The sequence below is a fragment of the Chamaea fasciata genome, unplaced genomic scaffold (genome assembly GCF_029207755.1).
Source record: "Chamaea fasciata isolate MVZ Bird 193981 ecotype frontalis unplaced genomic scaffold, bChaFas1.0.hap1 SCAF_16, whole genome shotgun sequence".
NCBI classification, from domain to species: Eukaryota; Metazoa; Chordata; class Aves; order Passeriformes; family Sylviidae; genus Chamaea; species Chamaea fasciata.
In genome coordinates, this window is record NW_027094101.1 from 8,016,745 (window position 1) to 8,034,544 (window position 17,800).

A 17,800-nucleotide genomic window follows, 5' to 3' on the forward strand; every position below is an offset into this window, starting at 1 on the left:
GGACAGCGGGGAGCGGGGCCGGTGCTGCCCCGGTGCTTTCTCGGCTCTCTCGGGGCGGCGGCGCGGGCGGCGGGCAGCGTTTTGCTCAGGCAGCGCGCGGGGCAGCGCAGAGGGCGGGAACACGGGCGGGGCGGCGGCGGGAGGCCCCCGGGTGACGGCGGCGGCAGCGCGACGGGAGCGGGCGGTGAGCGGGACCGGGAGCGGGAGCGGGACCGGGAGCTGGGCTGGCATAAGAGTGGGACCGGGACAAGGGCAGGACTGGGAGCAGGATCAGGACAGGAATCGGAACCAGGACCTGCGGCCTCCCCTCACCGCGCCAGCCCCGGGTTCCTCTGTGGGGCTGTCGGGGCCGGGCCGGGCCGGGCGGCCTCTGTATCGCCGGGCTCAGACCGGAGTTGTCACCTCGCGGAAGGAGTGGCTGCCGCTCTTTGCTGAGGGGAGAAACTGACTTATCGTGCAGCAGTCACAGAGCTTTCACCTCTTCCACGAGCTCCGTAAAGCTCATTTTTATCCTTGAAGTGGAAAACGGGAAGGGGACACAGAAACCTTAGGAGAAATATACCCGGCAACTGTTTTCCTTTTGTTTTTCCCAGTGATTCTGAGGGAGTGTTGGCAGTTCGCCTTTTGGCCCTCTCGTTCCCGAGGCAATGCCCAAAGTGAAGAGGAGCAGGAAGCCTCCCCCGGATGGCTGGGAGCTGATCGAGCCCACGCTGGACGAGCTGGATCAGAAGATGAGGGAAGGTGAGGGCGTGTTCTCAGGGATGGGACCCCGAAACAGGCTCACAAGAGCTGCTTCATGAATACAGGTGGACCTTTTTTGTGTCTGTGCCTCCAGTGGTGCTGCAGGTTGATCCTAGGCCATGCTGGTCCCTAATTTTGGGGTTACAGAGTACAAAGCTTTGGTTACAGCTGGTTTAGGGATGAAGCTCATGGGTGTGTGGACGAACTGGTAGTTCCTGTCAGCGTTGTTGCTGTGGGCATGAAGTCACCCCTGATCCCAGTGTGGGTCATGTTATCCCATTACCACTAGTTGTATATCCTCTCAGGTCCCTCTCATTTGAGTTTCCCCCCATTAAACTCAGTCTTATCCCTGTCACATATTAAAGTTAGGAAGGTTCTTGGAACAGTTCCTTGCAAAGTGGTTGAGGGAAGCACTTGGTCACCTGGTGTTTGTGTTCCCTCCCAGCGGAGACGGAGCCGCACGAAGGGAAGAGGAAAGTGGAGTCCCTCTGGCCCATCTTCAGGATCCACCACCAGAAAACACGTTACATCTTTGATCTCTTCTACAAGAGGAAAGCAATCAGCAGAGGTGAGGAGGGAAGGGGAAAACTGGAGTGAGTGAGTTGTGGATGCCACTGAACTGGGAGACGGTGGGATCAGGTTTCTGGGGAAGGAGGGTGGAGGGACGGCTTGGCAGCTGCCTGGCTCACCCTGCTGGTTACTGCAGCTGGTAACTCCTGATGGTGAGACGTGTGACAGTGTCTGCTCCTCCCCAGAGCTCTATGAGTACTGCATCAAGGAGGGCTATGCTGACAAAAACCTGATTGCCAAGTGGAAGAAGCAGGGCTATGAGAACCTCTGCTGCCTGCGCTGCATCCAGACTCGGGACACCAACTTTGGGACCAACTGCATCTGCAGGGTCCCCAAAAGCAAGTTGGAAGTGGTGAGTCTCCAGCTTGTTCCCCTGCTCTGCAGTAGCTGTTCTGACTTCTCCCAGCTCAGGGACAGCAGAGGGGGTAGTGCTGTTCCTCCTGGTAATTTCCTCTGCCTTTGCTGGTAGAATTGGTGTCCAGTTTGTGCTAAAGTTCCTGTCAGCTTTGGCATTCATTTAAGGTTGTTAAAAGTATGGGAAATAACACCAAACTGTGGAAAACCTTCCCACCCAGAGTCATTCCCTGCCTCGAGGTCTGAGCTCTGGCTGTAGCTTTGCTCTAACACCCTCCTGATGTTTGTTTTTCAGGGAAGAATCATTGAGTGCACTCACTGTGGATGTAGAGGCTGCTCTGGGTGAAGCCTTTTGCCATCAAACTTGGTTTTTGAACTCTGAGGGACATCCTCCTCCTCAATGGACTATGAGTGCAATTACAGCCATTTTCTGTGATGGGATGTTTCTGTAATATAATTGAAGCAGCAGCATGATCACCTGGATCGTGCATAAATGCGGAGTACTTTGGAGTAGGGTTTTGTGTAGCCATTTATTTTAAAATAAAGCTTGCCTTCCTGAGAGTGGTGTGATCTGCTGGTGGAACATTCCTGTGCCCCTCTTCTCCTGTTAGATGTGCTCTGGGTGCTTGAAGGTTGCTCTGCACATTGTGAGCTGCTCTGGGATTTTTTTTTTCTCAACTAAGTCCATTTAAAAGGCTGTATAGAAAGGAAATACAGTTCCCAAATGTCTAGTCTGAGTTCTTCCCTAACCACGTGCAGATGGAAGCTGCATTTCACTGGAATTCTCTGCTGAGGTTTGTAACCTGGAGTTAATGCACAGATCCCTTCAGGAATGCCAGCAGTCTAGAGAAGTGACAGGACACAGACAAACCCAGCACTGAGCTAAACCCCTAGTATATCTCATTTTGCTTCTTCCTTGTTTTGCACAGGGTTTGCTAAACTACAGCCCATCCAATCCTCGGCAGTTGAACGAAATTCACTGAAAATGTATTTGCTCCTCCTTAAAACAAAAGGAAACACTTTATTATGTAACTATTCCAAGAACTTGGGGTTGGGGATACACAAAGCAGCTTTACTACAAGCCAGTTTAAAGAAGCAAGTCATACATCTTCCTTGTGCTGAAGAACTTGAAACTTCAGCATCCTGCTCCCTTTTCCTGCACAGCCTCTGCCTTGCTGTCCTGCCCCCCAGGCTTTGCTGTCCTGTACTTGGCCCAGGGGTGGGGGGTCTCCTCTCCAGCCATAACTTTTAACCACCTGTAGTAGTAGCCACGGAAACCATCAATCTTCTCCAGGTATGGGTTTTTGTACTTGTACTGCAAAGAGAAATCCAACTAAACAAGTTTCTATGAGATGAGAGCTCACTTCAGCACCAGCCTGCAGGAGCTACGAAGATGCTACCAAAGAAACAGCGATCAAATAATCATCAGCCAGAGCAGACAAACCCAAAGGACACTCAGGCAGACATTAAATCATTGTATTTACAATTCGCCTCCCTTACCCTGTCAAATTTGGGAGGGTACCGTGCTGCGAACTCCAGCTGCCGGATGATCACTTCATTGGGAGGCACCTGGTTATTCCTCATGTCCCGCAGGATCTCTGTGAGGTAACTGTAATCCAGCTGCCTCACAGCAGCAGCAATGAGGCTGCTGTAGATGTACTTGTTGGGAGTTATTCCAGACTTCTGGAAAGAACAAATGCTACAGTTAAACATGTTTATCTGCAGACTAGTGCAGGACTTGCAGAAGGGAAAGGCAGAGGCAGTTTTTACACAAAGAGCACAGCTCTCATCACAGGACCTGTGAAGCGGCTTGTGCAGTGCCAGCACAAGCTAAGACAGACCACCTGAGCTCCAGCTACTCTGGAGCTGCATGTTTTTAGGAACAAAACAAAAACCTCAGCAGTTCTTTTAAAAGCATTAACACTTCACTTGCCTGTTCCTGCAGCTCAGACCCTAAGCAGCAGAGGATTTTTCTTTGATTACCTTCAAATCTGAGAGCAGCTGCAGTCCATCCTGCTGTTTGTGGCAGGCAGTTGCCAAGTTACAAAACGTCTGGAGGTTAGGTGACAGTCCCCTCTTCACCAGAGCTGGCAGCACGCTCTGCAAGATACAAGTGTTGGCATCACTTCCCAAAAATTCTTACTGCAGCTTTTCAGACAGGGAGCTAGGCTTGCTAGAACAGAATCCATAAATAGTTAAAAATAAACCCAAGCACCACCTGGGAAACGGTGTGAGATCTCAGTTTCTGTTGGGGGCAGAGAAATGGGTCTCAGCAAAAGAGAGGCCTGAGATGAGGAGGTGGTGATGGGGCTGGTTCTGAGGTTTTTCTCTCACCTTTGCTCCCTCCAGGTCTCCCTGTTTACTTCTCCTCCTCATTAAAGTGTTAAAGAAGGTGACATCTACTTTTACTTTATGATCATCCAGCAGTGCCAGCAAAGAGGACTCGGAGGGGCTTTGGGGTTCCACCAGCTCAGCCAGTAATGTGAACGTTTTAATGTTGGGCTCTGCATTGTCCTCTTTCATTTTGTTCAAAAATCCCTCCACATCCCCCATCAGAGCCAGTCTATGGGATGGCGTGGCCACTGTCCCCAGGGAAACCACGGCTGTGTCAGCCATCCTGGAATCCAACAAGTTGGGCAGGTTGCACAAAGGCGGCTTCTGGCTTGGGTGTGGCTGTTCCACCTCACTCTGGGCTCTCCTCATCAAGGCTCCAGGCCTGCTGTGAGTGACACTGGGGCTGTCAGGAGCAGCTGGTTCTGCTTCAGCCCGAGCCACATCTTTATTTTGTTGCTGGATCTGTTCCTCAGGATGCACCAAACTCTCCTGAAATAATTGCTTTTCCATAGCTTCCACATCCAGCTGGACAGCAGCACTCTCTGATCCCTTCTTCCTCTGATTTTTCACCTTTTCCTTCTGCCTGCCAGGTGGCAGCTTTAGCTGAGGTGAGTGCTCAGGGGGACTGAGCAGGAGTTTAGAGGCCACAGCGGGATTGCCGATCCCACAGTCTCTGGCCGCGCGCAGCATCAGGTTGTAGGTGTGGCTGTCGGCCTTTATTCCCAGTTTATTCATTTGTTGCCAAACCTGAAGAGGAGAAGATGGATAGTAAGTAACAGGAGCATCTCTAGTAGCCTGTAAGTACATCTGTTAATGGGATCTGTGTGAGGAGTGAATTTACAGCATGACAAGGACAGTGACCTTGAGCTGGAGAGCCCTGAGATGATCCAGGGTTATTTACCAGCGTATGATGTGTCCTGAGCAAAGTCTGGTTTTCAGAACTTGTGCTAGGAGGAGCTGAACTCCTCCCATGCCATCACTCCACTGCTTTCCATGTGTTCAGGTGATGAGTTACAATGCAGCAGCACTTTCCCCCCTTTCAGAACACAGGACAAACCTGCAAGGCAAATCGGAAGCCGTTTTCGCTGTCTTTTATGCAGCTCATGAGAAGGAAGCTGAAGGTCTCAGCTGTGAGGACATGGCCCTTCTGCACAATTTCCTGAAAAGAGCAGAGAGAGCATTAAACTTCTCGGTTACCCTGTGTGGTGAAGCTCAAATACCACTGCCATCTTCTGGGGATAGATGCAAACAAGTTTTGGACACACCAAGCCAGTTTTAAAGCCAAAGCTGCCTCCTTTCAAGTAATTAAGCCCAGAGTTTGGTACATACAATTCCATTGTATGACAATAAGGATCAATGAAATATAAACACATGATCTGTAATTATCTCTGCTGGAAATGAAATTAAAACCCAACGCAACATGACAACTTCCAGGAGCTTTAACCACAGCTCAGAATAGGTTTGACAGGAGGAAAGCAACCTATTTACCTTGAGTACATCCAAGCACATCTTGAGGTCTGAGCAGAGGGCACAGACCTTCAGCAGGGCGTGGTAGGTGATGAGGTTCAGCTCCTCATTTTTGCTCTGCAGCTGCTGCCGCAGTTTCAGGGCGCTCTGCAGCCCCGAGTCCTTCCAGGGAGACTCAGCACAGGCGTTGAACAGGGCAGTGTAAGTGGCCTCTGTAGGGATTAACCCTCGTTTTTTCATCTAAAGGAAGAGAAGAAAGATTTGAACCGGCCTTTTTGCAAAAGGACAGCCTGAATTAACTTGTTTTTAAGAGCTTCAGGCTAAGAAGGTGCCAACACTAACACAAAGGTGTTTTGGAGATAAAGTAACATGACTGAATGCTTGAAATGCTTTCAGCTTAGAAAATGCTTTGAGGGAGAAGTTAAACCTACATCATTGTAGAGCCTGAATGCCTTTCTCATGTAGCCAACCCTGCCACAGCCACCAATGAGAATAGTGTAATTGCTTTCTTCTGGCCAGACACGCTCCTCCTTCAGCATCTGCACCTCAAACAGCTCCAGAGCCTCTGCCAGCTACAAGGATGAGAAAAATCCATCATGAGGCAGCAAGAGAATCAACTACAACAAATATTAATACAGACAGCTGTGGGCTAATTGTAGTGCAAGTCCTACAAAGTGTGGGGTTCCTCACAAGAAGGCTGAAGAGAGTCTTTGGATGAGGGCATGTGATAACAGGATAGGGGAGGATAGCTTTAAGTTGACAGAGGGGAGTTTTAGGTTAGATATTGGGAAGAAATCCTTTACTGTGAGGGAAGTGAGGCATTACCACATGTTGCCCAGAGAAGCGGTGGCTGCCCCATCCCTGGAAGTGTCCAAGGCCAGGCTGGACAGGGCTTGGAGCAACTTGGGAATGTGGAAGGTGTCCCTGCCCATGGCAGGGGGTGGAACTGGATGATTATGATTCTACAAGAAATTATTATTTAAATTTTTTCTGTAAAAATACCAAGTGATAGAGACTGGTCAGAGCTGCACCTTTCATCAGTGCTATTAAAAACAAGAGAAGAGCTGGGCTCAAACCTTGTCCTCTTTGATGAGGGCCTTGCACCGTAGGAAGTACCAGTATGGAGTGTTCTTAGGGCCACGTCGAGGTCTTCTTTCTGGTTCTTCTTCTCCTTCTTCCCGAAGCTTTAAATCCCGAAAGCGCGCTGTGGTTTTGTGGAAATATTTTCTAGAGGAAAATTTATCAGACAGAGTCCCGAACTCCACACCTTCATCATCACCCTCATCATCATCATCCTTCAACTCCTCGGTAGCTCCAGCGGAGCTGTCAGCACTGATATCTTTCGGGCCGCTGCCGGGCAGTTTGCAGGAGGCCTGGGAGGAGCTGCACATTCTCCAGCCCGGCAGCGGGCCCTGGCCCGGGGGCTGGGACAGGAGCGGCACCTGCCCGGAACCAACCACGGGGGCTGCGCACTGCGCCCGCAGCAGAGCGGGGGAGGCGTAGCGGCACCAGCGGGGGACGAGAAGCCGCAGGGAGCCCATGACGTGCCCGCTGTCCCCGGAGGCGAGCGGGTAGGGAGCGGAGACAAGAGCGGCACCGGGATGGGAACGCGGACCCGGCCCCGCGCTCGCACCGCCCCCTCATCCCGCCCCTGACCCGCGGCGCCTGCGCGCACGGAAAGGGCGTGTCCTCGGGGGAGTCTCTGATTGGCGGGTGCCCGCGCGCAGGCCGCCGGGCAGCGGCGCCCCAGGCACTGATTGGCCGGAGCGCGCGCGCTGCCCGCCGGGCGGCCGTGCCCGCCGTGCGTCCCGTCATTCCGCGGGCGGGCGGCGCGGGGCGGCCACGGGGCTGCCGCCGCCGCCTCCCCTCACTGCAGGCGCTGCCGGCGCGGAGCGGAGCGGGCCGGGCCGGGCCCGCCCGGGCCCGCCCGCCCGCCGCTACCAACACCGCCACCATTCCGCCCCTACCTTCCCGTTGTCGGCGGCCCCCAGCTGCCACCATGCAAGAGCTCATCGCCAGCGTGGACCACATCACGTTCGACCTGGAGCTGGCCGTGGAGCAGCAGCTGGGGGCACAGCCGCTTCCCTTCCCTGGCATGGACAGTGCGTGTGGGCTCTCTCCTCCGCGGGCCGCTCGGGCCGGGGCCATGGGGCCGACGAGGGTGGGCTGGGCAGGGCTGGGGTGCCTGGGAGGTTTCCAGGGATCTGAGCGTCTTTCTCAGGTCTTAACCATAGATCCACCCAGCTTCTGCTTTCCCCGTGAGGTTTCTATCATAACTCAGATGTTTTTCTTTTCTACTTAGTGGAATCTAAAGTTACTGCCAGCCAGGCTGGAAAATTAAAGTTGAGATGTTATCGTGAATAAACATCACTCTTCTTCACAGTACTTTATATTTACTTTTTCATTCTCTTTTAGTAGATAAGGTATTTCAGTGGGAAGAGTCATCATCTTTAGGTATATCCATGGCTGACTCTCTAAATCTTCAGTCTGACACACTCAGGAGACTCATAGTTTGCTGAATTTTTCTGGCTGGGCTATTAAACTTATGTTTAACTCCCTTAAATGTTCGTCTTCATCAGGATCAACAAGGGATAACATGCTAATAATGGTTTTTTCAGGCAGTTCTGGTAAAGAAATATAAGACTTTTAAGACAAACACAGGGTTCAGGAGTTGGATTTCAATGATCCCTGTGTGTCCCATCCAACTCAATATTCTGTGATATGACTGACTTAACAGCAGAGGAAAACCCAGCTGAGAACTTTAATAGCTGAAAAGCAAACCAAGCACCTCCAAATCTTCGTAAATCCCCCCTGGTGTCCCTCAAGAAGAAAACATATTTTTGAGCACCAGGCTTTAACAAGGAACTTCTGCAGGAAAGTAAACTCCCAAAACCAAAACGTTACTTTCCTCTTGATGCTGGAGATCAGATTTTCTTTGTGGGGCAGGAAATACTGTGAAAGTTACCATGAAGCTTTGATAAAATAAATAATGTTTCCTTGTTCTTCCCACAGAATCGGGCGCAGCTGTCTGTGAGTTTTTTTTAAAGGCGGCATGTGGAAAAGGCAAGTTGTATGGAATATTGGAAAAGGCAATGATTCTCACAGGGTGGAGGGAGGAAAATAGATTTCCCAGCACTGTTTATAGTGCTCTTTTTTTGTAAAGCTGAGGGGATAACTTAGAGGATAAAAGTGAAGGATGTTGGAATGACTGCAGCAATTGGGAAATTATGGTATTTTTTAAGGGAGCTGGGAAGTAAATAAGCAAAGCTACCATTAAAGGAAGGTTTGAACTCACCACAAGCAGACTTTGCTGTGAATCTGCCTCTTAGTTGCTGTGGTTTGTAGTTGCCAAGATTAAGAGCTGGAGACTTTGTTGTGAAGCTCATGAGAGGGTAACACAAGACTGTTCTGGAACTCCCTGTTTTGCTGTTATCACTTAAGGTTGAAATCATAGGTGATGTCTTCTGAAAGCCCTCTTACAGAGGGGTTGCTGTTGCCCTGTGTGACATATTGTAATTGTTCTTTTTTCCCTTCTCCTTGCCCCACCCATCCTTCCACAGGAGGCATGTGCCCATTCAGACACATCAGTGGGGAAAAGACAGTTGTTTGTAAACACTGGCTAAGAGGACTGTGCAAAAAGGGAGACCAGTGCGAGTTCCTGCACGAGTATGACATGACCAAGATGCCTGAGTGTTACTTCTACTCCAAATTTGGTAAGTAGCTCCTGCTCAGCCTTCCTGGCAGGTGTGAGAGTCTGAATATCCCTCCTCAGAGCATTACATTCTTCTGTGTCTGATGTTAGATTGACATTTCTCCAGATCTGCTTTGCTATATTATCCACATAAATTTGTGATATATTGTGGATGTCTTCACTTGACTGCTTGTCCCTTTCAGGAAGAGGGGGGGATAGTGCTTTTTTTTGCCTTAGGTTCATTTTTTTGGAGTATGAGATGAGTAGGCTGAGCAACTGGTCTTTGCATGACTGATTTTGGGGAGCTGATGAGCAGCAGAGGGCATGGGGGTGCAAAACTTTTGTGCACTTGCTTTCCAGCACTGGAGATCTGGACATAATGAGGTAACTTGATGCCAGAAACTTAGACTCTTGTAGGTTTCCTTGGATTGAGGTTAGTGTGAAATTGGTAGTTTCTCCACACTTCTGGTGCCCTAAATGTTTGGGTTTTGTTACCATGACTGCTCTTTCAAATTTAGTTCCGTCATTGTTTTTGAAAACATAAATAATCCAGTCTGGTAGAACTTGGCTCACCTTGCAGCTCTTCATGGAGGTTAAGGCAGGCAGTGAGACTGTTGTGCCTCAACTTACAAATGTTGGTAACAGCTCTGTGGGAGCTACATGATCCAGGTAATGTTTTGAGAGTCATGTTGATGTCAAACCTGCACAATTGACTGAGAAGTGTGTTTGCCTTGGTACAGGGGAATGCAGTAACAAGGAATGTCCATTCTTGCACATTGACCCGGAGTCAAAGATCAAAGACTGTCCCTGGTATGACAGAGGCTTCTGTAAACACGGTATGTGCCTCCCACAGTTGCTGTTCCTGTGGCTGGAGATCAAGGGTGGAGTGTTTCTGTTCCATCTTTGCACAGTCTGCTGGTGGATGTGCTGGGATCTGCTGGGACATGGATGTGTGGAATGTGAACTGCTGAGCTTTGTGTTGCAGGTCCCCTCTGCAGACATCGGCACACTCGGAGAGTCATTTGTGTGAATTACCTGGTAGGATTCTGTCCAGAGGGGCCTGCCTGTAAATTCATGCAGTGAGTATACTCCCTGCAGCCTTGTGTTTCCCTTGTGGTCTGGTGCATGTCTAATGAGAGTGCTCCCGTGCTTCCCAATGGTTTGGAGATTTGCCGGTGTTTAGTTGGGCCAAATTTTTACTGATTAGAGGATTGAGGAAGTATTTACAAGAGCATGTAGTGACAGGACAAGGGGGAATGGTTTCAAACTGAAAGTGAGTAGGTTTAGATTAGGCATTAGAAAAAATATTATTCCCCGTGAGGGTGGGGAGGCCCTGGCACAGGTTGCCCAGAGAAGCTGTGGCTGCCCCATCCCTGAAAGTGTCCCAGGTCAGGCTGTATGGAGCTTGGAGCAACCTGGGATAGCGTAAAGTGTTCCTGCCTATGGCAGGGGGGTTGGCACTGTATGAGCTTTGAGATCCCTTCCCACCCAAACCAGTCTATGATATGGGGCAGGGTGTCTCCAGGGAGTTCCCAGTAAGATTGGCATGGTGGTTAGGTGCCATCAATGCAGTGGAATCACATGGATTTATATTCCAGAAGGCAGAGGGATATGCTACACATATGTAAAGAGAAGTGGGGAGGGGGAGGCCTGTTTCCTCTGAGCCAGATTTAACTGGCTGAATGTTTTGTTGTTTGGAGTTGCTTGATTGAGCTGATGATAAAATGTTGGCATATGATTTGAGAATCAATTTTCTTGTTTCCATCTAAACCAGCCCTCGGTTTGAACTGCCAATGGGAACCACAGAGCAACCACCACTGCCTCAGCCAACACAAACACAGCAAAAGGTACCCTGATCCCCTGCCTCCCCACACAGCCACCCTCAAACCTCTCCCACAGTGCTTTAAAATAGAACAGGTTGTCAAGTGGTCAAAATTGGGCACCCAGGCTCTTGGGTCTGGAAGGGAGAATTAAGCAGTGAGCAGCCCTGAGTGCCATTATAGTGATGAAACCCCACAATTGTTCTAGCTTCACATGGAGATCATGTCACAGAACACTCCCACGCTACACAGAAGCACATCATCTGTGGTTGTGCAGCAGTCTGCCAGGTTTTGTAATCAGGGTGACATCCCTCGGTGATGGCAATGATATTTTAGCAGCCTAAACCTACTCTCCAAATCTGCTTTCCAGAGAAAAACAGGATCACTGGGCTTTGTAAGGCTCAGTGCTTGATTTCTTCTCCCTGGTGCTCCAGCTGGCAGAGCACCCACACACAGATTTGGAGGAGAATTGATCATTTGACATATGGGGTGCTCTTTTCCCTTCTTAACAAAACAACAACCACAAAAGATCTTTATCCTGGATGCACTTAACGAGTCAGAACTCTTCTACCCAACAGAGGACACCCCAAGTCATTGGAGTCATGCAATCTCAAAATAACAACAGTGGGAACAGAGGACCGCGGCCGCTGGAGCAGGTCACCTGCTACAAGGTAATGCAGAGGGGAGGGCTGCGGAGGGAAAGCAAAAAACTGCCTTGCCAGTCCTGGACTTGCTGTGACAGTGGCAAATTCTGTAGGACTTTGCTGTCTGCTTATAAACAGGAAAACCCTGCCCCAAAGACTGAGACTGCCAAGCTGCCCGTTTTAAAATAAGAGCTAACAGTAATTTTTTTGTCTCATAAGCCAATTTGCTTACACTGGTGGGTGTAGATTCTCTTCTTCCCTGTTTCCTGGAAGGTCATTGAAAGTAACAGAAATTAGGTTTGCAAAGCTTGCTCAGTATTTGAGCTGTAAATGCACCCTGTGGTATCAAACCAAGGATAAGTTGTTCATCTTGGTTGCTCATTGAAGACCACCAGGAAAATTTGGACACAATCAAGTTTCCATCTCCTTATTTTTCCACAAAAGCCCTAGTCACTAGAAAAAGACAAAGAATCTTCCTGTCCCTTTAGCCCTGACAGTTACAACATTTTACATGTCAATTCTGAGCCTTAGGTGCTTGTTTGGACAAAAATCACTGTGACTGGACAGGGATATTAAATAGCTGAACCCATTTCACTGAAAACCTTTAATAGCTGGCTGTTTTATCTGCAAGTAAATAAGAGATCTGAAGAAGGCTGTTGCACCAGATACTGGTATTTCTCTGTGTTTGAGTAGCTTTAAGATGCAAAATCATGAATCTGTGACTTCCTCAAGTCCAGAGGTGCTTTTCTCTGTTTATTCATGAAGATGAGGAGAGTCCCCATGGATATGGGTGCATATCACATGGAGTAGTCATGAGAAGCCTCAAATGTTGGAATCCTCCTTGTGTGCTGAGGGTTCTCTCCTTTGAAATGCCTTAGAAAAACATGGCATCAGGTTACTCCCAGCATAGAAGCAGCCTTTACTCCAAGGAGTGGTAGCAGCCCATAAATCCTGTCCCTCCTGACACCCTGTTTCACTTGAGCTGTTTAATGCTGCCTCTTCCATGTGTGGAAAAGCTTCCAAATGGCAGCAGTTGCTGGGTGCCTTAATAAAGGCAGCTAGGAGGAAAAAGCTGGAACTCTGCAATAATTCCTGTCTCTCTTTCAGTGTGGTGAAAAAGGTCATTATGCCAACAGATGCACCAAAGGACACCTGGCCTTTCTCAGTGGACAGTGAAGGAGCAGCAGGAAGGTGCAAGGGAGCTGTTACCACTGAGGAAAGGTTTCTGCCTAGCACAATGTCTGGAGCTATTAATCAGGTTGTTTTTTTAATGCCATTACTAAAAGAACTGGTCAGAGGCTGGCTGCTGCTAAGCAACGTTTTTGTAACTGTCCCCAACTTTTTTAAGTTTTAACCTTTTTAAAATCGATTTTGGCCTCTGCCTGTTTTCATTGAGCCCTTATGAAAGGTAGATCTAAAAGCCAGTAGATAAACCAAGCCCTTACTGATGCAGCACTCCACCTAAACACATCTTAGGCCAGTGTTTAAAGTATTTTCCTTCTGCCACTTCTCTTTGGAGAACCTGCAGCGTTTCAGCCCTCCCTGTGGAAGCAGGAAGACTGACTGGGAAAACATAACACTTGCAATGCCTTCTCCTCAGTGAGGAAGCAGGGATTCTGCTGTCCTGTAGCTCTTCAAAAGCAAAGTCCTGTTTCCAGGTCAGCCTGGTGAGCTTGTCCTGGTGGCTGATGAAACCCCTGACGTACATCAGGCAGTAAAACCCGTGTCCACTTGCTTTGTTTCTGTGCTTCTTGCTGTACTGAAGGTTGGAAATCAATCTTCTGGGAGAGAACCGATTAAGGGGAGAACAAATTGGCATCTCTCTGGTTAGCCAGACAATAAGGAACAGTGATTATAGAAAAGCTGCATCTGTGCTCAGTTCCTACTTGCAGAAGGGAGGGAAACGAGCAGGGCTTGGAGTAGAAGAGCCTTGTCCCTTGTCCCAGCCCCCATCATCCAGCTCACCCTGAGCAGGTATTCCCACACTCTAGAGACCAGGAAGTGGAGCTGTACATTCTTATGGAACACTGCTTTTAAAGTGTTGGTAGAGATTCCTTCTGAAAGCAGTTTGTTTTTTTTTCAACCCTAACCTCATTTAGTCTGAGATGACTATTTCAAAAGGGCCAATGACAAAATAGGAATTGAAAGAAAAAAAAAACCCACAATGTGAGCCTTATTGATTCTCCCCCATCTCTTCATTTGCTGCCTGCCTTTATACTTTGTTTTTATTGAAATGTACTGATGGCAAAAGATGGCTGTGAATTTATTTTTCTTTAAGAACAAGGTAAATGTGGCTGGATTAAGAGAAGTGACCAGAGCCTGTGTTGGTGTCAATGACTGCAGTTATTTCACTGTGGAAGTTTCAAGTCTGAAGTCACAGACCATCACACACTTTGATACCACTCTGTGCCCCCCTCAGACTGAGCTGTGTGATTTGTGTGTAACTGGGCATGTGGAAAGGGAACTAAAACACTCCAGTGTCTGATCGCCCTTCCCATCAAGTTCTGGAGTTTTTGGGCTTCAATACCAGTTTTCCAACACTGAAAACGTTCCTGTAAACACCAAAGCTCTGGGGAGATTCTTCATGTCCCTCAAGAAGGGGTTTTCACTCTCCCTGCTGTTCAGACAAGGATGGTTCAGGTGGGCAGCAGTGCCCAGCTCCAGCTGTTGGGTGTGACTGTGGGGCTGGACCACCAAATGTCGGAGCATCTGTGGTCTCACCTTTCCCAACAACCAAACCCACAGATGCTCCTTTAAGCTGCATTTAAGACAAGAAGGAAAGTTTTCCTTTTCTTTATTTTGACGGATTAAAAAGTCTGAAGCTTATTCCCACTCAGAATGACCTCCCAAGCTTTGGCAGTGAAAGGAGGTAGAGTTTTGATGGAAATTTTGGGTTATCTGAGGCAGTGACAGAAGGAGAGTTGCAGACCTGTCTCATCTCAGACAGTGCTCTGCAATGATGGAAAACTGCCCAAAACACCTCCAGTCCCTGCTGACAGCCTGAGAACCAGAAACACCAACAGGGCACACAAAGCTCAGATATTCTTTCAAATCAAAACACATCCTCAGCCCCTTGTCCAGTCTGTCCATAATGGCCAGGAAGAAGCAATCCAATGCTATCATTTTTATCAAACAGGAATAGTTATCAACAGTTCCCCCAGTTCATAATACACCCCAAGGAGCAGCTGCTTTCCCTCCTGAACTCACCCTGAGGGCTGAAACTCTCAGAAGACAAGCTTATTTGCACAATACAATTAACAACTCAATTAGCAGAGTGTCAGCTCAGGAAACGTAAAGTGTATGCACTTTATTATTGGTCACAAGAGCAGAGATTTAATATCCATAGTTCTCATGTCTTCTGTCAGGGGTGGCTGTGCCAGGAGCTGCACTTTCACCTTCTGCTGGCGTTTCAGTGGTATTTCCTCCTGCGGTCGTGCTCTGCACCAAACACAGCAAGTTAATTCTGCTGAACTCACAGGAAAAAAAAACCAACCCACCACACCTGAAATTACAGGCAAGAAAGCACTCTGAAAAACCCCTCAGCATGTATTTTCTAAGTGCTGTCAGGTCAGATAGGCATCAAGGTCTAAACTTCCTTCACTGCCAACAGAATAATCAGTAAGCAATCAAGTTTACTACGGCTAAAAGAAGTTTGTTTGCCAACAACCTTTCATTTTATTTCTAAAAGCAGCAGCAGGTAATTGTTTTTATTCCTTCCAAGCTGCCCTGCACACACTCAGCCATGGGTTTTTTTACTTACTGACGTGACTGTAGCTCCACATGTAGCTGAGGACAATATACCCAGCCAGCACCATGGAGATACCCCCGAGGCCCCCCTTCCTCACATTGATGTATTTGTTGTAGTATCTGTCGTAACCTGCAGAGGAGGAAAAGTTTTCAGAGCAGCCAGGTGAGTTGGGTGTTACCCTGTGAGAGAAAGAAGCAGCCTGGATTCACAAAACTTCAGGAAATTGGTTCTAATGAAACATCTGAAGGTCTCAGAAGCAAGTCTGAGAGGAGGCAACCTGTGAGTTAGTCGAGCAAGGTGATCCCAAGTTAACAGCCCTAAGCCTTAAAAAAAAAAAAGAAAAGGAAAAAAATTCTTTTTGATATTATACATGTACTATCAAAGGCAGACACTTGAATTTGACATTCTGTGTTTAAGTCTACCTGAATGACATTTGTACCTACAGCAAACGACATTGGTCCCAAGAGATCCATAAGAGCTCTGTCTCCTTTTTTACCGTCTGTAGGGATCAACTGCCTTTTAATAATTTTTTGTTTACTTGTGATGTTGTGACACCCCAAGATTTTCAGCCAACGGATTGAAGATTAAGGGCCCCCCATTTTCCCTTTATACAAGAAGGAATACAGAGAACAAACATCCGGTGGATAAAGCCCACACGAGAAATTTACAGATAGAAAAACGAGTTGTTACAGGAGAAACTGCTCTGGGAAGGCAATACTCGCCATGGAGCAGCCGCTGCGCTGCCACACGCCCCTCCCCAGACAACATCCACTCCGGCAGCCAGGGATTCTTGTGTGCTACTTTCCCTGGCTCCGTCAGGAGAAGGAATCAGGGTCCCGCACCCTCCGGGCCTCTCCCGCTGCCCCCTCACCTCTTCGCATGGCCCCCAGGATGCCGCGGGGGGTGAAGTCCCTCATGGCCAGCCAGCTGCCCAGCTGGCCCAGCTTCACGTCCATCAGCTTCGTGTCCTTGAGGAGAACTGTGGCAGGGAGAGGCAGAGAGCCCGGTCAGCGCGGGGCTGAGGGACGGATGGGGGCACCGCGGTCACCTTGATCCCCCCACACTCACCCGGCGGCTGCGCCATCTTGATGTGCCCGGAAGGGACCGGCCGCGGGGGCTCATGGGAGGAGGGAAGGGCGGGAACACGGGCGGGAACACGGGCGGGAACACGGGCGGGAACACGGGCGGGAATACGGGCGGGAATACGGGCGGGAATACGGGCGGGAACACGGGCGGGAACACGGGCGGGAACACGGGCGGGGCGGGACCGGCGCCATGTTGGGCGTGTCACGGGGCTGTGTTGGGTGTGTCACGGCCCCCTCAGGAGGGAGCATGGCTGTCCCGCTTCGGCTTGAGCTCGTCCCGCCTCTGCTAGGGACACGACAAGGAGTAATGGGCACTAACTGGAAGTGGGGGAAATTTTGATTAGATATACAGAAAAAATTTCCTCCCTGTGAGGGTGGTGAGGCCCTGGCACAGGTTGCCCAGAGAAGCTGTGGCAGCCCGTACCTGGAAGTGTCCAAGGCCAGGTTGGACGGGGATCGGAGCATCGTGATCTAGTGGAAGATGTGCCTGCCCATGGCAGAGGGTTGAAACTAGATGATCTTTAAGGTCCTCCCAGTCCTTTAATATTCCGTGATTCTGTGATCTCCTCTCTAGGGGCCAATTCCCCAGTGCGGGCTGCACACGCTGCCCCAGGTGCCAACAGGCACTGCCATCCTGGCAGGAGGCTGGGACACCTGAGGGATTTTCCCTTCATTTCTAGTCCAGCAGGTCCCTTCATCAGCTGCACCCTTCCTCAGGGGATGGTAAACAACTCCTGAGCATGTCCTTCAATCCCCCAGGGCAGCGCCTCGCACCGTCCCACGTTACGGGGTGTCAGGTGCCCTCCTTGCAGTGCTTCAGATTGTGAGAAAATATAGAAAACTTCACAAGTTGTCATCAGCATCTTCACACGTCTCCATCAGCAATCTTGCCGATGTCCCACAGATGAACCTTTTCCAGTGTGTTCTTAAGTTGCAGCTCTAACACGGTAAATGTGTGCTCACAGACAGTATATACTGCAACATACATTGAAATTGTCACTTATTGTACCGTAAGAAGTCCCTTTTCAGTGCTCACTGAGGGCTTTTGCCTGTGGGAATACGCTGTGTTCTACTCCAGCTCCTCTGGAAGGGTGTCAAAGGCAAAAGAAGAGGCCGGGTTGGGGTATATAATGTAAATAAACCCACATAACCAGGGTGGTGGAGCGGTTACTGTGCAGATAAAGATAAATTTTACCTTCCTGAAACAGGAATTGCAGAATATCCCAAGTTGGAAGGGACCCACAAGGATCAGAGTTGAACTCCTGGCCCTGCACGGAGCAGCCTGTTTGGACAGAGCGTTGTCCAAACACTCCTGGAGCTCTGGCAGCCATCGGGAGCCTGTTCAG

The 17,800-nt window shown here is 49.3% G+C and overlaps 4 protein-coding genes across 7 annotated transcripts; 2 read left to right on the forward strand and 2 right to left on the reverse strand.

Annotated features, from left to right (window-relative positions):
- Positions 1-98: 98 nt before the first annotated feature.
- On the forward strand, positions 99-2,224 carry BUD31 (BUD31 homolog). 2 transcript variants are annotated; one of them, XM_066198339.1, is made up of 5 exons: positions 99-184; positions 594-741; positions 1,187-1,309; positions 1,497-1,663; positions 1,961-2,224. In XM_066198339.1, the coding sequence occupies exons 2-5, from the start codon at positions 648-650 to the stop codon at positions 2,009-2,011; spliced, it is 435 nt and encodes a 144-aa protein (XP_066054436.1). In that variant the 5' UTR covers positions 99-184; positions 594-647; the 3' UTR covers positions 2,012-2,224. The 2 variants fall into 2 exon arrangements, with proteins under 2 accessions (XP_066054436.1, XP_066054437.1); XM_066198340.1 differs by lacking the exon at positions 99-184 and adding an exon at positions 245-494.
- Positions 2,224-7,096, reverse strand: PTCD1 (pentatricopeptide repeat domain 1). 2 transcript variants are annotated; one of them, XM_066198334.1, is made up of 8 exons: positions 6,543-7,096; positions 5,898-6,038; positions 5,488-5,706; positions 5,057-5,158; positions 4,000-4,746; positions 3,649-3,765; positions 3,166-3,348; positions 2,224-2,980 (listed from the first exon to the last, which is right to left on the reverse strand). In XM_066198334.1, the coding sequence occupies exons 1-8, from the start codon at positions 7,005-7,007 to the stop codon at positions 2,801-2,803; spliced, it is 2,154 nt and encodes a 717-aa protein (XP_066054431.1). In that variant the 5' UTR covers positions 7,008-7,096; the 3' UTR covers positions 2,224-2,800. The 2 variants fall into 2 exon arrangements, with proteins under 2 accessions (XP_066054431.1, XP_066054432.1); XM_066198335.1 differs by lacking the exon at positions 5,898-6,038.
- Positions 7,097-7,279: 183 nt separating this feature from the next.
- Positions 7,280-13,941, forward strand: CPSF4 (cleavage and polyadenylation specific factor 4). 2 transcript variants are annotated; one of them, XM_066198336.1, is made up of 8 exons: positions 7,285-7,568; positions 8,479-8,529; positions 9,027-9,179; positions 9,898-9,993; positions 10,143-10,236; positions 10,932-11,004; positions 11,556-11,648; positions 12,729-12,990. In XM_066198336.1, exons 1-8 carry the CDS (start codon positions 7,466-7,468, stop codon positions 12,795-12,797), a joined length of 732 nt encoding a protein of 243 aa, XP_066054433.1. In that variant the 5' UTR covers positions 7,285-7,465; the 3' UTR covers positions 12,798-12,990. The 2 variants fall into 2 exon arrangements, with proteins under 2 accessions (XP_066054434.1, XP_066054433.1); XM_066198337.1 differs by lacking the exon at positions 10,932-11,004 and having other exon boundaries at positions 7,280-7,568; positions 12,729-13,941.
- Positions 13,942-14,903: 962 nt separating this feature from the next.
- ATP5MF (ATP synthase membrane subunit f) lies at positions 14,904-16,515 on the reverse strand. The gene is made up of 4 exons (XM_066198342.1): positions 16,438-16,515; positions 16,241-16,348; positions 15,382-15,498; positions 14,904-15,059 (listed from the first exon to the last, which is right to left on the reverse strand). Exons 1-4 carry the CDS (start codon positions 16,451-16,453, stop codon positions 15,031-15,033), a joined length of 270 nt encoding a protein of 89 aa, XP_066054439.1. The 5' UTR covers positions 16,454-16,515; the 3' UTR covers positions 14,904-15,030.
- Positions 16,516-17,800: the final 1,285 nt, after the last annotated feature.

Excerpts from the sequence above, each read along its gene's own strand:
- BUD31 (XM_066198339.1), top strand. The coding sequence starts at position 648 with ATGCCCAAAGTGAAGAGGAGCAGGAAGCCTCCCCCGGATGGCTGGGAG. Across the intron at positions 742-1,186 it reads GGATCAGAAGATGAGGGAAG|CGGAGACGGAGCCGCACGAA; the intron begins GTGAGGGCGTGT and ends GTTCCCTCCCAG. Across the intron at positions 1,664-1,960 it reads CCAAAAGCAAGTTGGAAGTG|GGAAGAATCATTGAGTGCAC; the intron begins GTGAGTCTCCAG and ends TTTGTTTTTCAG.
- PTCD1 (XM_066198334.1), bottom strand. The coding sequence starts at position 7,007 with ATGGGCTCCCTGCGGCTTCTCGTCCCCCGCTGGTGCCGCTACGCCTCC. Across the intron at positions 6,039-6,542 it reads CCCTCATCAAAGAGGACAAG|CTGGCAGAGGCTCTGGAGCT; the intron begins GTTTGAGCCCAG and ends TCATCCTTGTAG. Across the intron at positions 3,766-3,999 it reads GAGACCTGGAGGGAGCAAAG|AGCGTGCTGCCAGCTCTGGT; the intron begins GTGAGAGAAAAA and ends TGTATCTTGCAG.
- CPSF4 (XM_066198337.1), top strand. The coding sequence starts at position 7,466 with ATGCAAGAGCTCATCGCCAGCGTGGACCACATCACGTTCGACCTGGAG. Across the intron at positions 7,569-8,478 it reads TCCCTTCCCTGGCATGGACA|AATCGGGCGCAGCTGTCTGT; the intron begins GTGCGTGTGGGC and ends TTCTTCCCACAG. Across the intron at positions 11,649-12,728 it reads AGCAGGTCACCTGCTACAAG|TGTGGTGAAAAAGGTCATTA; the intron begins GTAATGCAGAGG and ends TCTCTCTTTCAG.
- ATP5MF (XM_066198342.1), bottom strand. Across the intron at positions 15,499-16,240 it reads CCTGGGGGCCATGCGAAGAG|GTTACGACAGATACTACAAC; the intron begins GTGAGGGGGCAG and ends CCTCCTCTGCAG. Across the intron at positions 15,060-15,381 it reads GTGGAGCTACAGTCACGTCA|AGCACGACCGCAGGAGGAAA; the intron begins GTAAGTAAAAAA and ends TGTTTGGTGCAG.